Consider the following 16,042-nt stretch of genomic DNA (forward strand, 5'->3'; position numbering starts at 1 on the left):
CTACAAAATATACTTTTGCTTCCTTTTCTATCTTCAAGTCATTTAACTTACCAAATTACTTTTATTTACTTTGTTCATTTACATCAGTGTTTTTCATCTTTTATTGTCTTACCTTTATTGCGTTTCTAACTTGCAAAACGTTACATTTACTGCCCAAAAATATTCCAAAAGCTTTACCAACGAACTATAAACTCTCGCCAAAGGGACTTGACTATAAAGTATCTCCTAAGGATACAATGTAAGCCCTAATTAAGAAAAATCCCACATGGGATAGATATGTACAAGGGATTCTTAAGGTTATGAGCGCTCTTACCAAACCACCTCTCCTATTTCAAGCCCTCGTGCTTGAGGGACTATGTAGTGTTATATTTTTACTGGCCCCCAAGAGGGATAGCTTGAGAAAGATGGGAGATATGGGAGAGGGGCGAGTCACCCAGCGAAATCCATAGGTGCTATAAATGGACAATTAGGTACCCATAAGTTGCCAAGAGGTCGCCTAGATGCAGCAATACAATTTGCATGATTGGGCTCTCATTGTCCTTGGTCATAAAGGTATGGCATAACTGTCTACTAATTTTACAACCTAGGCCCAAGAGAGCCTCTATAAATATCTTTCCCCATGAAGGGGGAAGGAAAGACTCTAAGTCATACCCATCTTCTACTATCTAAAAGAGCCAACACTCTCAGTAATCATTACACATGATTATCCTAACCGCCCTCATGCAATCCATGTAGCACCGACCGCCAACAATATCTCTCGCCTCAGAAGAGTTGGTCCCTAAAATAGCCTAAAAAACCACCACACGAGACTTAGAAGTAAAAAATATTTTATATATTTTTAAAAGGAATTATTTAAGAAAATAAAATTGTTACAGTTTAGATTTCTTTTTTCATCGCAAAATTAATTTTTCTATTTTAAATTCAAATAATTTTGATATTTTTTTTGTTTGAAAATTGATGTCATATATTTTAAAAAGATGTGTAATTTATAATTTTAATCTTTAAAATTTCAGATAAGTTTTTTATTCCATTTTCAAGTTTTTGCACAAAATATTGTTAACGTGTCTATTTTTTAAATATTCATAATTTTTATTTATTACCTTTAAAGTTTTACTAAGATCTTCGTATGATAATTTATCACATTTTATTAATAAACACATTAATTTTAAGTGAAAAATATAAGAAATATCAAGATTGTTTGAATTTAAAATAAATAAATTAATTTTATGAATAATATAAAATAAAAAGATTAAAACCGCGATTAAGTCTAGAGAATAATAAATAAATGTTTATTTTAAATTACACTCCATTGGATAAACGTGGGAAAAAATATTTAAAAATATTTAGTTTACTTTTTTGAATTGATATTTTTATTTATTATTTTTGGTAAAAAAAAAAAAAGCAAAGTGTTCAGAAAAAATAACTTTTCTTTATATGAATAAAGTTATTTTCAAAGACCTCAGTTACTTTAATAATTTAATAATATTATTCTTTATAATACTATATTAATTTTATATTGGGATAATATAATTTATATAAATATATATTATAATATAAACTTATATCTTTTTAAGTTTAATTTTAATTATTATAATTAAAAGTTGATAATTTTTTAAATATCAAATTTAATTTTTATAAATAAATGTTTATACAAAAAGAATTTCTTTGTTAAGAAATTGTATTTGAATAAATATTTGTTAAGACTTGTTCACGAAGTTGATAAGTTTAAAAATATTATATTATATTTTAATATTTATAAAATACATCTTTTTTTAGAAATAGTAAATTCAATGATATATACGGTTCAAAAAGTGGTCAGAGTATTTTGAGATTTTGGCAAATATGGACAAGAAAAATTTATGAACATTTTGAAGAAGAAAAAAGTCGCAATTGTTTCTTTATTCTGGTTATGTTGTTTAAAGTTTGGCCCCTATCTTTTCTACATTTGAATCAGTAAAAAAAATCACCTTTTAGATTGTGATTCATTGCCAGCTGGTAATGGAGTGAAGGTAAGCATGTAAGCTTCAATTCAGATTGAATTCAGATTTGAAATTGAAAAAGAAATACCTTTTTTGGGAATTATTGATAATAGTTACTGAAATTGGTAAAACCTAGCTGAAATGGAAAAGGGGATATAAAGGAAGAACATTTTATTAATTTTTTATTTTTGAAAAATTTTATAGGGATTTTTTTTATTATTTAAAGGGTGTTTGAGGAGTCATTTTTTTATTTTTATTTTAGGGTTTGAGGTTGTGTTGTGATGGAGGAAGGTCAGAGTAGTTCAAATTCCATACCTCATTTTCTCTCTAAGACTTTTGAGATGGTTAGTGATCCTTCAACTGATGCCATTGTTTCATGGAGTTCTACCAATAAGAGTTTCATTGTTTGGAATCAGCCTGATTTTTCGAAGAATTTGTTGCCCAAATTCTTTAAACATAATAACTTCTCAAGTTTCATCAGACAGCTTAATACCTATGTAAGCAAATTTAACATACTTCATAATTTTCATTAATTTGTTGTTAACTTGATTTGTTTTTTGTTAATGATGCTTGTGTATTTCCTTTTGATCGTTGTCATTAAAGTTTTTTTATTGATTGAATGAACTGTGTCATAGTGTTTGGTTTGATGAGGGCTTTAGAAAAATGCATCTTTATGATTTTGTTAACATCAAAATCGACTAATTTGAGTTTGTTTACTTCTATTAACACTTGTAAAAAAAAAGAGGAAATTTTTTGAAAACTACATTTGGAATCCTCGTAAACTCTATAAAAAATATGTTATAAAAATTATTTGAATTTATTTTATATTTTATTACAGAAATAACTTATACATAAACTTATATTATAATCTCTTTTATTAAAAGCGTTTAATTAAGGTTATTCAAACATGACATTGTTTGTTAAAGTCATGTTTGTTAAAAATACTTAATTAAGATTATCCTCGTAAAGGGTTTTTGATTGTTTGAATTGCCTTATGATTTTTTGTTTGATTAAGGATTTGGATTTGAGGAAATAAGTTCGACACACAATCATTCAATTTCAAATTGATGGCCGAGATCGTTTTAAATTGATTTTGTTATTGTGTAATTTGAACCATTTTATTTAAGATTAACTTCTGAAATAAAAAAATTCTTGTAATTACGTGCTTTTATCGTAATAGAGATTCTCGATCCTTTGATTAGGGTTTTAATAAAGTTAATCTTTGCGAATTTGTTAACATATTTTTTGGTATATTTTGATTAGTTTATTTGAGTTTACCTACTACCACAAACACTTGCAAGATTGTTGGAGACAACGTTTGAACTTAATTTCAATAAGCACTCTAGAATAGCTTTTCAAAACAATTTATAGCTTATATGCAAACAATTTGACTTTAAATAGTTTATACATAAACACTTATATGCTAAATGTTTTTTTCTATAAGCGTTTAATTAGATTGTTTATCCAAATAGAGTTTGTTCTTTTCTTGTTGTTGTTGTTGTTTGTTTTTTAATTTATTTATTGAACTGTGTTATGGTTTTTGCGTTGATTAGGGCTTTAGAAAAGTTGATCAAGAGCAATGGGAATTTGCAAATGAAGATTTCGTAAGAGATCAACCACATCTTATGAATAATATCCATCGACGCAAACCAGTTCATAGCCATTCTTTGTCTAATGCACATGACAAACGGGTGGTAGCTGCTAGTGCTAGTGGTGCTCCATTAACAGAATTAGAGCGAAGAAATTTGAAAGCCGAGATAGAAAAAATTAAACATGACAAAGAACAACTACTTGTGGAATTTCATATGCAAGAAGAGGAGTGGAAACAAAATGAGATGCAGTTACATTACTCAAAGGATCGTTTGCTAAAGTTAGAACTGAATCAACAAAGTTTACTCTCTTCTGTTGGTCAAGTGTTGCAGAAATCCAAGGAAGAGGTAGGTCTCCAATCAGTAACGGTAAACATGGGGAGAAAACGAAGGTATATGAGACATAGTCCCTTTAATAATTTAGCTGACATTGAAATTCCTTTGAAAACTTCTGAAATGCCATCTAGAGAAAATGTTGATAATGTGTCTATTCTCTCTATAAACATGGAACAATTGAATCTGCTTGAATCATCATTGACGTTTTGGGAGAATTTTGTAAATGATGTTAGCGACACATCTTTTCAAACTCATTCAAACTTAAACTTTGAAGATTCTATGAATTATGGACATAATCCAATAATGTCTTATGTGCAACCAGAATTTAAACTTCATCCCGAGTCACCAGGAAACAACATGAACTCTCTGCAAGATTTGGTCGCTATTACTGATCCTGATCTTGTTAAACTTAAGCCACATGACATCTTTGTTCAAGATCCTATTTCACCAGAGACAAATGTTATTGCCGTTTCTGATTCTATTGCACCTGAGCCAACTTTTATCGATAATCCTAACTTCGTTGCACCGAAAGAACAACCTGTTGCAACAACCCCAATTACTATCGGATATAATTCACCATTTTGGCAAAAATTCTTGGTGGAAGATTCAGATTTAGATGAGTAAGAAAATTGTGTTAAACTTACCAAATTTTGATGGAACATTAATAATAAAAAACACTTTCAAATTGATCAGGCATAGAGAATTTAGTAAAAAAAACACCCTCAAATCCTTATACAAGTGTGTGACAAGATGATATTGATTTAGATTTTGTTTGGGTGCATGAGATGCTCCTTAACCGCTTTCTTTTTGTCCATCTCAATAATATCTTCGTGGAAGAATTTGCATATTGTAAATGTTGTCGGACTTTAGTACAACACTAAAGCATGTATCCGGATAATCTTTGATGTTCATTGATTAGTCATTATTTTATTAGTTTTATCTTTTAATTTTAAATCATTATTTCTTGTACTTTCAATAGCTCTAATATTTGAGACTTTTTATCATAAGACAATCTCCTTTAGATTTTGAAACGATTGAAACCTTCATGTCCAGATGATGAAACCTTCAAAAAAGCACCAAGAGCTTCTTGTGATTAACGTCCAAACTCTTAGGACCAAGTCTAGACACTCACACTTGTCAGATCATCCATGTTCAGGCACCAAGGGCCACATACACAAATTCCTACTTGCCACATCAACAAGTCCCCACGCTCATGTTAGGCCTTAGGAGAATTTAGAAAATTTGAGATTTTACACTTGGATATTGGGATATGAACCTTGTTAGGCTTCAAGAGCCACTATTCAAGAGGAGTTATTCTGTGTAATTTCTTAAACCTTCATCGTTTATCATGAATAGATGATTTATTTCGGTTAAGGATGAGCAAATGATGATGGAAACTTTATACTTTGACTGAATTACCATTTGGATTATTATTATTCTATTGTTTATCTTATATATCTTCTTAATTTTTTTTATTGATTAGATATCTTTAAATTTATTTATAATTTGATTTATGAATGATGTGAAGTAGAAATTCTTGCATTTGGCTAATAGGGGTGTTTGTAATGCAAATTGGGCGATTTTGAAACTAAAAATCATCTGAATCGCAAGACAAAAAAGTGTGTGGTTCAGTTTGGTTCGGTTAGTTTTTAGAAACAAAATCGAACTAAACCAAACCAATGTGGTTTAGGTTGATTTTGTTGGTTCAATTTTTTACAATATTTTTATTAAATCGTACTTACACATATAGAGAACAATATAACTCTATGTTTAGTTATTCATACCAAATAACAATAAAACTCATAATACTTTTGAACAACAACTTTCCATTCAATATACAAAAAATAGATTAGACAAAAGTGAAATAAAAATCATAAAATAGTAGCATAAAACAATATCAAAAATATTATAATGAAATAGAAAAAATAGAGGAGAAGAGAGAATATAGAATATGAAAAAGAAAGAATAAAAGAGATGTGAGGTTAGAGAAGAAAGATGCGATAAAAAAAGTAACCGGAAGAGAGGACAATAACATTAAAACGAGAAGATGAAAAAGAAAGAACATAAGAGATGTTAGAGTAGAAGATGTGAGATATACATGAAAAGAAATATGAGAAGAAGATGTGATACAACTAGGAGAGATTTGAGAAGGCTGAAATTGAAACACTAAGTATGAGTAAGAGAAAATCGTCTGTAATTGTAAGGCTAAGACATAATAGGTTTGGGCTTTTGGTTGGATTGAGATAAATGAAGTTTGGGTTATAACGTAATGCGGTTTATTTTGATTTGGTTCAGTTTGCAAAATACAAACCGCAAACCGAACCGTGCGATTTTGTTAAAAAATAACTCAAACACATCTAAAGCAAATGTGGTTTTTTACGACTTTCTATTGAGTTGGTTCAGTTTTAAACAACCCCTACTGGTTAAAGATATGGTAAAAACCTTGAAACTTATAAATTTATGTTTACCGTTAGTTTAGATTTTTTTTTAAATAACCATATTTTTCAATTAAAATTCTAAAATAACCTATTTTTCAAAATATTTACAAAAATAACCACATTTCAGGAAGCATGTGCCAGTTGGACTAGCGCATCTATTTTTCATTTAACAGAGGCGCCACTGGCTTGGGCGCATGCATTGGGCCATGCATGTGAAGGCATGTGGTGCATGCATGTGAAGGCATGTGGCGCATGCATGTGAAAGCGCCATATGCAATGGCGCATGCATGTAGCCATGTTTGTGTGCGCCCAAAGCAATGGCTCATGCATGTGCACTCATCTATAAATACATCATATCTCCCATAATTTTTCACATAATTTTTTACCCTCCTTCCATTTTTCTTCAATCTCCTTCAATTTTCTTTAAATTTTATGTATATTCATACTTGTGTCCATATATTCATAAGAGAAATATTGATTTAATCTTTTCAGCAGTGCAACCTCTAATGAAGATCCGACTTTGGAATGTAGATACATTCAAACATCTTAACAGGAACTTGAACCATTGGTTAGATGGAAACTTTGCAGATGGTGAAAAGATCAGAAGATTTCAATGGCTTGATACGATGTTCAACCAAAATGGAGAAGTTCGTTTTTGGGTGGATATTAAAACTGATAGAGATGTTCACAAGATGATGTATACTCCTCACAAAATTGTTTTGATGGTTGTAATCGCATAATTTAACCATTTTGTTCACCGTATCCATTATGGTTCAAATACGGGTACTATTTAGGCGACCCTTTCTCTTTCTTCACATTATTTCATTGTGCCAGAGAATGTCCCCTTGATATGCAGACCAATAATCCTCTTTTGCTACCACTGAAAAGCTAATTTTATAAATATTGCAAAGGCTTATGACTTTGTAAAAGTTGGATAGTAAGTTGGAAGGATCACGTCAAACATTTGAACATGCCGCTATGACATGGGAGCAGGGCATACGAAAGGCTTGGAACATTTCGCAGTCGCACCAACCTCTATCTAGTTTCACTCGATAGTGTCCCCTCGGCATGCCTTTATTGTGATCCATTGAATCAGCAACACTGTACCAATCTTTAATATAGTCAAACACCATGACCACATGTGTGTTTGCTTTGGCAGCTTCCTCTTTAATGAATTTCATTGAAGCATCACTTAACAACTGCCCAGATTGTAACACTGAACTCCATTTGGAACGTCTGGTCTCAAACAACGCCCCTAGCCTGAAATAAGTTGCTTTCACTAAAGCGGTTATAGGTAGGTTTCTGATGCCTTTGAAGACAGAGTTCATTGATTCCATAAGATTTATTGTTATATGGACCTATCGTTGATCGTTTTCGTATGCCCTAGTCCACTTCTCCAATGGAATATTGTCGATCCACCTTACTGTATATGTGTTTGACAATCTGATGTCTTCGTGGTAGTGTTTCAAAGAAGGTTCTGTTAATGCATACCCTGCATTGACAACTTTTTTCCGCAATGTTTTATCTTTGATCTCCATCATGAAATTTTGAGCGACATGTATAATGCAGTAGACATATGTCGAAGAAGGATCCTGTCAGCCATCATCAATGTTTTTGTAGGCACTCACTATTGAAGGGTGTTAGCCTGAGATCAAACATAAGTTAGGTTGAGGAGTAATGTGCAATCATAGATTTTTTAGGAAAAAAATCAATCCCCCGACAGTCTCTCATTCAACTAGGGCAAAGGCGATTGGAAAAGGGTTGTTGTTGCCATGTACAACCATGTACCATCAATTTGTATAATAGGTTTACAGAAAGCAAAATCTTTGATGCATGGTTGATACACCCAGAAGAGTCAGTGGGATATTTCATTACCAATAGCACAAGTATCGTCTGGGGTATACGCCGACAACATTTCCAAATTAACAATAGTCCCTGGAGCATAATGTTTAAGAGCCACCAAGTACTTTGAAAGTTGTTTATATGACTCCTCCCAATTGCCAAACACTTTTTCAAATGCCTTAATCCTAGTTATCCATGCCTTTCTTTATGATGGAGTATAGTTGTATTGTGTTATAATATACAAGATTATTATACTCACCTTTAATGATGGATTGTCGCTAATGACAGAAAAAATTTCATCGCATATTAACTGAGAGTTTAGTTTGCGATGGTCTTGTATTGGGCTCGTGATTAATCATGTGTGAATTGGATCCATATAACCTATCTCCCAAGAACTACTCCTCTTCTGGTAAGATGCTAACAATCGGAACAGGCAGAGCTTATTTCGGCAATAAATCTTATACCTTGTTGCATTAGTTCAATCAACCCTATAATCAGCTGATAATTCCATGTGATACTTTTTAATGGCTCTGACACAGTCTTCTTTTGTGCGAAATTTGTCTCCTTCTTTCAATGATCCTTGAATTTATACATAAGGATTTTAAAATATATCTAACGAAGGTTCATATGTTCCTAAATTCAAGCTTGTCATGTGTTGAGGTGGAAAATATACATGACTAGTTGGTAGTGGTTATTCTTCTCCTTCATCATTCACCATTTCATCAACCAATAACTCAACTTCTTCTTCTTCCTCGTCAACAACATCAACTTCAGCTTGTTCGTCGTCATCAGTTTCATAAAACACTTATGATGGATCAACGAACTGAGACACTTGATCTTGTTGTGTTAATATATATAACTCTATATCATTGTACCCAAATTGTTCATGACTGAGAACCATATGATGAACATCGTCATTATCTTGAATCTTCAACTGATAAAACTTTACTTGGTTGTTTGTAAAAAACACCAGATTTTTGTAGATGATTTATCCCACATGACTACACTGCAATTTATTTTATATTCTTTGTTTCAAATGTTAAAATTTGATCATCTATTTATTATAAACCGGGTTACTTTTGTGTTGCAAAAAGAAAAACCGAATAAGTGACACTCAAATATTTCACCATCGGTATGGGCATTGATCATGTAATATGGTGATGAAGACATTTTTTTAAGATATAAGTTTAGTGTTTGATGGTGAGTGCATTGATCATGTATTAGCATGCAATTAAATAGGGTAGATGGTGAAGGCAACGTATGCAGAAGACAGAGCAAGTGCACTGATCACGTATCAACTTTTTTAAGAATCTGCCAAGATTCCTGCATGTAGAAACAAGTGCACTGACTTCCAAAAGGGTCAACAAACTTTGGAAGCACATGCAAAATGGTCAAGGAACGTTCAAAGGTAGTAAAAGGACTGTTGGTCATTCTAATTCTTCGTCTGGACAGAAGAAGCAAGTTTCTGGTAAAGAGGTTATCCGCTTTGAGTACAAGGAGACAGACCACTACAAGAATGAATATCCTAAGTTGAAAAAGGACAGAAAGCCTAAAAAGAAGTTTTCTAAAGGAAAGAAGAGGTTGATGGCTACATGGGATGACTCAAAATCCGAAGAAGAAGATTCAGATGAAGAACAAGTCAACATTGCATTGATGGCAACTACATCTGATCTAGAAGGTTCTGAAGAACCAGAAGACAAGGTGGTGTCAGAATCAGACTCTAATTCTGAAGAGGTATTTTATGAACTATCTCGTTCTGATTTAGAATCATGTATCTCTGAAATATTGGAAAAGTACTTGAGGCTTCAGATTAGGTACAAGGACCTTAAACAAGTCCAAGTAGTTTCTTCTAAAACTCATAGTGATCTTGAGAAAGATATTTCTTCCTTAAATAAAAAAATTATTTTCTTTAGAAAGTGACAACTTTGCTTCGAAAAGTAAAATTTCAAATCTAGAGGAAGAAATAGTCTCAGAAGCTTCTGGTACTGCTTGCATAATTAGATATGACAAAGCATTTCATTAATTTCTGGCTAAAAGCATAGATAAAAGCAAAATGACTTCTTTGATCTATGGAGTTAGCAGAAATGGCAAGAAAGTTTTAGGTTGTATAGAAACTATAAAACCTGACAAATGTTATAAGGTAAAATCGAAACCCCTCTATGAGCATTTCGTGCATGCTGGCATTGAGCTTGATTTTTTTGCACAGACACAGAAACTTAAAAAGGGTAACAACTCAGTTTTGAAACCTAAGTATCATGCACAAATTTCCCGTGATTATCCTTCTGCACAAAGACCCAAGAGTGTTAGAAACTCTGGGAAAACTAACAATAGAGGACCCAGAAAGTGGGTACCTGTTGAAGCAGTAAAGAAGCAAGCAAAAATAGGTATTTTGATTTTTATCGTCTCCATATGGACTAGTGCGATACCAAATGTCGTTCAACGGTCTCTACGTTTCTAAGCTTATGTTTGTAAGGTAAAAAGATGTGGAAAGTAAAACATATGCACAAGTAATTAAAGTAACGGAGAGAACTCGTCAGGAATGAATTTCCTCCACCTATCTAATACGCAAATCTACCAATCAGTTACACACGACCTAAAACACTTATCAATATCATCATGTATCACACACATCAGTGTCCATATCTATAACACCGACGACAGTTCTACTGTATTATCTAATCGCCGATCTCTCAGCCTATCAAACATTACGGATTATTAAGATTCGATACGCACAATGAATATTAGACCTAAATCCACGTCTAGAGTTTCGAATCTAATAGATGTTCATCTTAGATCGAGTTTGAACCGTATATGTCTATAGCAATCCAAACCTGTTAAGATAAATATTGAAATCAAAGATAACATCGATATAGATTTGTAAAATATATCATATACAACACCATGATTAATAAAAATACATACTATAAAGTAAATTTACATACAAATCCAACAATAGATGTACAAAGAGAAGAATGAAGATGAACAAGAATCTCTCCATGTGTAAAGTAGATTGATGCAAATTCCATTGTGAATATTCAAGATTGCAACCCTTAATGTTGTTTCTAAGCTACTCTCCATAAAGAATAATTCTTAAGTAATTAGGGTTAAAAGTTACCAAAAACATCCCTAAAAATATGTTCATGGTGGCTGAAAAAGTGGAATCGCGCCAAACCCGTGCAAAGCTCGCTTAGCGCGACCACGGTGAAAAATAGAAAACCGCCATAACTCATGCTAAGACTGCGCTTAGACCGCTCCTAACACAACCGGGCTTAGCATGCTCCTAGCATGAAAATTGCAATTTCTCCATGTCCCTCTTCATCCTAGCGCGCTAGGACCGCGCTAAGCTCAAGCAGGAAAACATGGAATCTTCAAAATTGTTATATTTAGGTCTTGCTTGAAACCATGTTTTTGCCTATGATTCCAATGCTTTAATTATGCATGAAAACCTACAAAAAGAGATGAGAACTATCAAACTAAGCAATATTTATATGATAACGCAAACTATACAATATATACGCAAAAGTTGAGGTTTATGCATGAAACTTAATTGAAACAAGTCAATAAGTGCCAATTATTCACACACAAAATTACCATAATTTAGCATTTATCAAACTTTCCCCAACTTAGAACTTATTTGTCCTCAAACAATAATCAATCACCCTAAAGAAAAAAAAAGTAATCACCAAGAAATCATGGCCAACAAGTTTTTAAAAACGGAATCAAATGCATGATTCGAATTTCAAAAGTACAAGCAAAGTTATGCTTACCACTATACTACAATAATACCATGACTATGAAACATATTCTGAGCATAAAACACATATCAAAAATTCTAAAGAAATACACATTCAAAAATAAATCACACCTAACACATAAATTCATTAATGGATGAATAACAAACATGAGGGACTTGACTCACATTCAACAATCTTGCTAACATCTTGATCAAATTATGCATTCATCCAAAAAAATCATATCGAAACCATAAAACACAAATCAAAAGGACTTCAAGGGTTGTAATGTGGCTTGGGTAACAAAGAAATGTTATTTTTAAAGTTAATTTAAACAAAAATCTTGCCTAATCATATGGGAGTGATCACCTCTCACAATCTCAAGCATTCACAAATTTCATTCACATTTTTCTCATTGCACAACTGTTACACCTTTTTACATAACTTATTTGCTATATTTTTTTTATTTTTCAAGGATTTCTATTTTTATTTTATTTTTCTTTTATTTTTCACTTTTCTCTTTCTTTTTCCAAAATTTTCTTTTTCGACCTCTTAGTAACCAACCTTTTCTCCCTAAATTGAATGCAACCAATCATTGTAATGTGAATGCTCCCAAACTTTCTAAGGCAAGAGTAAAAATTCAAACCACAATTTACGGTTGAGGGTTCAAGATTTTTTTTTCAAAATCCAATCTAAAATCAACAATGAACTATGTACAAGTTCCAAAAGTTGACATCAAAATGGATCCTTACAAAAGGCTCAAAGGAGGTAAGCAAATTGTCACTCACTCACAAGGTAGACTACTTTTTGGTCAAGTGGTTATGCTCAAAACCAAACAAAATGCCTTGATTATTGTAGTTCTTTCATACAAATCAACACGAATACAAGACTAAACATAATTCAAACGAGTTAAAACAAGAATTGTTGGTCTCCTGTGCATATACTAAACAATGGAAATGCTCCTCACATTTGACTATGATCTAAATTGATTCAAACATGAACAAGTATTGCAAAAGAATGAATGGCATAATATTTGTACAAAGAATAAGTTTCATAGTCATGCTATGTTGTAGAAAACATTAAACATGTACCTTAATAATGTGCTTTCCTTTCAAACTTTTATCATTACCATAACATTTTCTTGTTGATGCATTCAAACTTGAAACAATCACTCCATGTCTCCTTAAGCCAATCAAAGAGAAGCTTTTTGGACAAACACAAAACAAGTCTCTAACAACATAATAACTTTAAATTAAATTACTACTAAATATAAAACAAAATAAGTTCAACATGGGTCAAAAGACCTGGGTGAAAGTGGATAAGTGGTTGAGATATGTTTCCATGTGCAGCATAGCATACTAAGCGCCCTTTGGTCGCACTATGCGGCATCAGCAAAATAAGGTTTTTTAAAAATGCCAACTTTTTTCAAGCTTTGCATCCACTGTCACTCTATAATGACTATTTACTAAATGAAAAGCTATTAAATATTTAAAAGGTTGGGTTGCCTCCCAACAAGCGCTTGTTTTACGTTGTTAGCTCGACGCCTTTATCTTGTATACACTACTCCATGTTGCCTCTTTTGTGTGGCTAGTTATTCACCAACGGATACCCCTAACCAACACTTGAGCAAAGGTGAAGGGAAACAACAATATATACAAACACTTGAACAAGTTTGATGGAAAACAAGTATATACAAACACTTGAACAAACGTTATAAAAAACAAGAATATATACAAAGATAAACTAGTATGACAAACAAGTACAGAGAAAGTATCTATATAATATAGACAAGTTTATATACAAGTATCTATACAATATACATAAATGTACAAAGCTTAAAAAGATAGAAATTATTACGATGCTTTCAATATCTAAACACCAATCCCCGGCAACAGCGCCATTTTGTTGAAGCAGTAAAGCAGTAAGCAAAAGTAAGTATTTTGATTTTTATCGTCTCCACAAGGATTAGTGTGACATCAAATGCCATTCAACGATCTCTACGTTTCTAAGCTTATGTTTGTAAGGTAAAAAGATGCGGAAAGTAAAACATATGCACAAGTAATTAAAGTAACAGAGAGAACTCTTCAAGAATGAATTTCATCCACCTATCTAATACGTAAATCTACCAATCAGTTGCACACAACCTAAAACACTTATCAAATTATCATGTATCACTCACATTAGTTTCCATGTATGGAACACCGACGAGAGTTCTACCGTATTATCTAATCGACGATCTCTCAGCCTATCAGACAATATGGAGCCTTAAGATATGATACCCACAGTGAATATTAGACCTAAATATATGTCTAGAGTTTAGAATCTAATAGATGTTCATCTTAGATCGAGTTTGAACTGTATATGTCTATAGCAATCCAAACTTATTAAGACAAATATTGAAATCAAAGATAACATCGATATAGATTGTAAAATAGATCGTATACAATGCCATGATTAATAAAAAATATTATTAAAGTAAACTTACATACAAACCCAACAATAGAGGTACAAAGAGAAGAATGAAGATGAACAAGAATCTCTCAATGTGTCAAGTAGATTGATGAAAATCCCACTCTGAATATTCAAGATTGAAACCCCTAATGTTGTTTCTAAGCTACACTCCACAAAGAATGGTTCCGATGGAATTGGGGTTAAAAGTTACCAAAAACATCCCTAAAAATCTGTTCACAAATGAATGTATAGTGGCTGAAAAAGTGGAATCGTGTTAAGCTCGCTTAGCGCGACCACGATGAAAAATAGAAAACCACCATAACTCGTGCTAGGCCCATGCTTAGCCCGCTCCTAGCACGAGCGTGCTTTGTGCGCTCAAAGCTTGCTCCTAGCACGAAAAGTGTAATTTCTCCATGTCCCTATTTCTCATAGAATGCTAGGACCACGCTGAGCCCAAGCAGGAAAACATGGAATCTTCAAAATTGTTATTTTAGGTCTTGCTTGAAACCATCCTTTTGCCTATGATTCCAATGCTTAAATTATGCATGAAAACCTACAAAAAGAGATGAAAAATATCAAACTAAGCAATATTTACATGATAACGTAAACTATATAATATATATGTAAAAGTTGAGGTTTATGCATGAAACTCAATTGAAACAAGTCAATAAGTGTCAATTATTCACACAAAAAATTACCATAATTTAACACTTATCAGTACCTAAGGATAAGATAATTTATGTTGCATACATCCTTATCAGCTCAATTGAAACACCAGTCATGGTACTTGGACAGTGGATGCTCACGACATATGGCGGGAAAAAGGTCTATGTTCTAAGATTTGGAACTTAAGCCTGGAGGATTCGTTGGTTTTAGATGAAACTAGAAAGGGAAGATCATTGGCTCCAGAACAATTGGTAACAGTAAACTTCCTTCTATTACAAATGTTATTTTGGTTGATGGTTTGATGCATAACGTATTGGCTATTAGTCAACTTAGTGACAATGGTTATGATATCATTTTTGCTCAAAAGTCATGTAAGGTTGTTAGTCAGAAAGACAGTACAATCCTTTTTAACGGAAAGAAAAATAATAAAATTTATAAAATCAGACTTTATGATCTTGAGGATCAAAATGTAAAATACTTAATGTCTCTTAATGAGGAGCAATGGGTATGGCACAGACGTATGAGACATGTTAGCATAGGCAGTTGAGGCAGTTGGTGCAGGTACCCAATATATTGGGGCATAGGCAGGTTATGCAGGTACAAGCTCTCTCCATGTTTCAAACACAATCCAGTTACGTGACAACAACTTTTGAGCTTGAAGTAGGTGTCGAAGAATCATGTCCGGATGATCTCATATCCTAGCCCAAAATTCCCACCACCCTCTATATGAGCATCTGACTTAACCATTGCATAAATCATTACATGTATAAATCACATTGTTTCACTCATACATATCATTCATCTAGAATAATATGAAGTAGTATGTGTAAATCAGAGAAATCAAAGCCCAATATTTTATTGACATCTTCAAAACCAATACCTGCCTGGTACCTTTTGAAACCAGCTAGTTTGGTGATTCTTCCAAAATCTAACTTGCTTGGCATCTTTTAAAGCCCAGTTTGCTTGGTATATTTTTACAACCTTTAGGGTTAATGATCCTTTTTGTTTCC

The 16,042-nt window shown here is 32.5% G+C and overlaps 1 protein-coding gene across 1 annotated transcript; it reads left to right on the forward strand.

The window, feature by feature from the left end:
* Positions 1 to 2,217: 2,217 nt before the first annotated feature.
* Positions 2,218 to 5,193, forward strand: LOC127093128 (heat stress transcription factor A-4c). The gene is made up of 2 exons (XM_051032031.1): positions 2,218 to 2,476; positions 3,533 to 5,193. Exons 1-2 carry the CDS (start codon positions 2,261 to 2,263, stop codon positions 4,526 to 4,528), a joined length of 1,212 nt encoding a protein of 403 aa, XP_050887988.1. The 5' UTR covers positions 2,218 to 2,260; the 3' UTR covers positions 4,529 to 5,193.
* Positions 5,194 to 16,042: the final 10,849 nt, after the last annotated feature.

The sequence above is a fragment of the Lathyrus oleraceus genome, chromosome 6 (genome assembly GCF_024323335.1).
Source record: "Lathyrus oleraceus cultivar Zhongwan6 chromosome 6, CAAS_Psat_ZW6_1.0, whole genome shotgun sequence".
Classification (NCBI taxonomy): domain Eukaryota; kingdom Viridiplantae; phylum Streptophyta; class Magnoliopsida; order Fabales; family Fabaceae; genus Lathyrus; species Lathyrus oleraceus.

What these genes read in the sequence shown, in the direction of transcription:
- LOC127093128 (XM_051032031.1), top strand. Translation starts at nt 2,261, where the DNA reads ATGGAGGAAGGTCAGAGTAGTTCAAATTCCATACCTCATTTTCTCTCT. An exon ending in TCAGACAGCTTAATACCTAT is followed by an intron (nt 2,477 to 3,532) that starts GTAAGCAAATTT and finishes TGCGTTGATTAG; the next exon opens with GGCTTTAGAAAAGTTGATCA.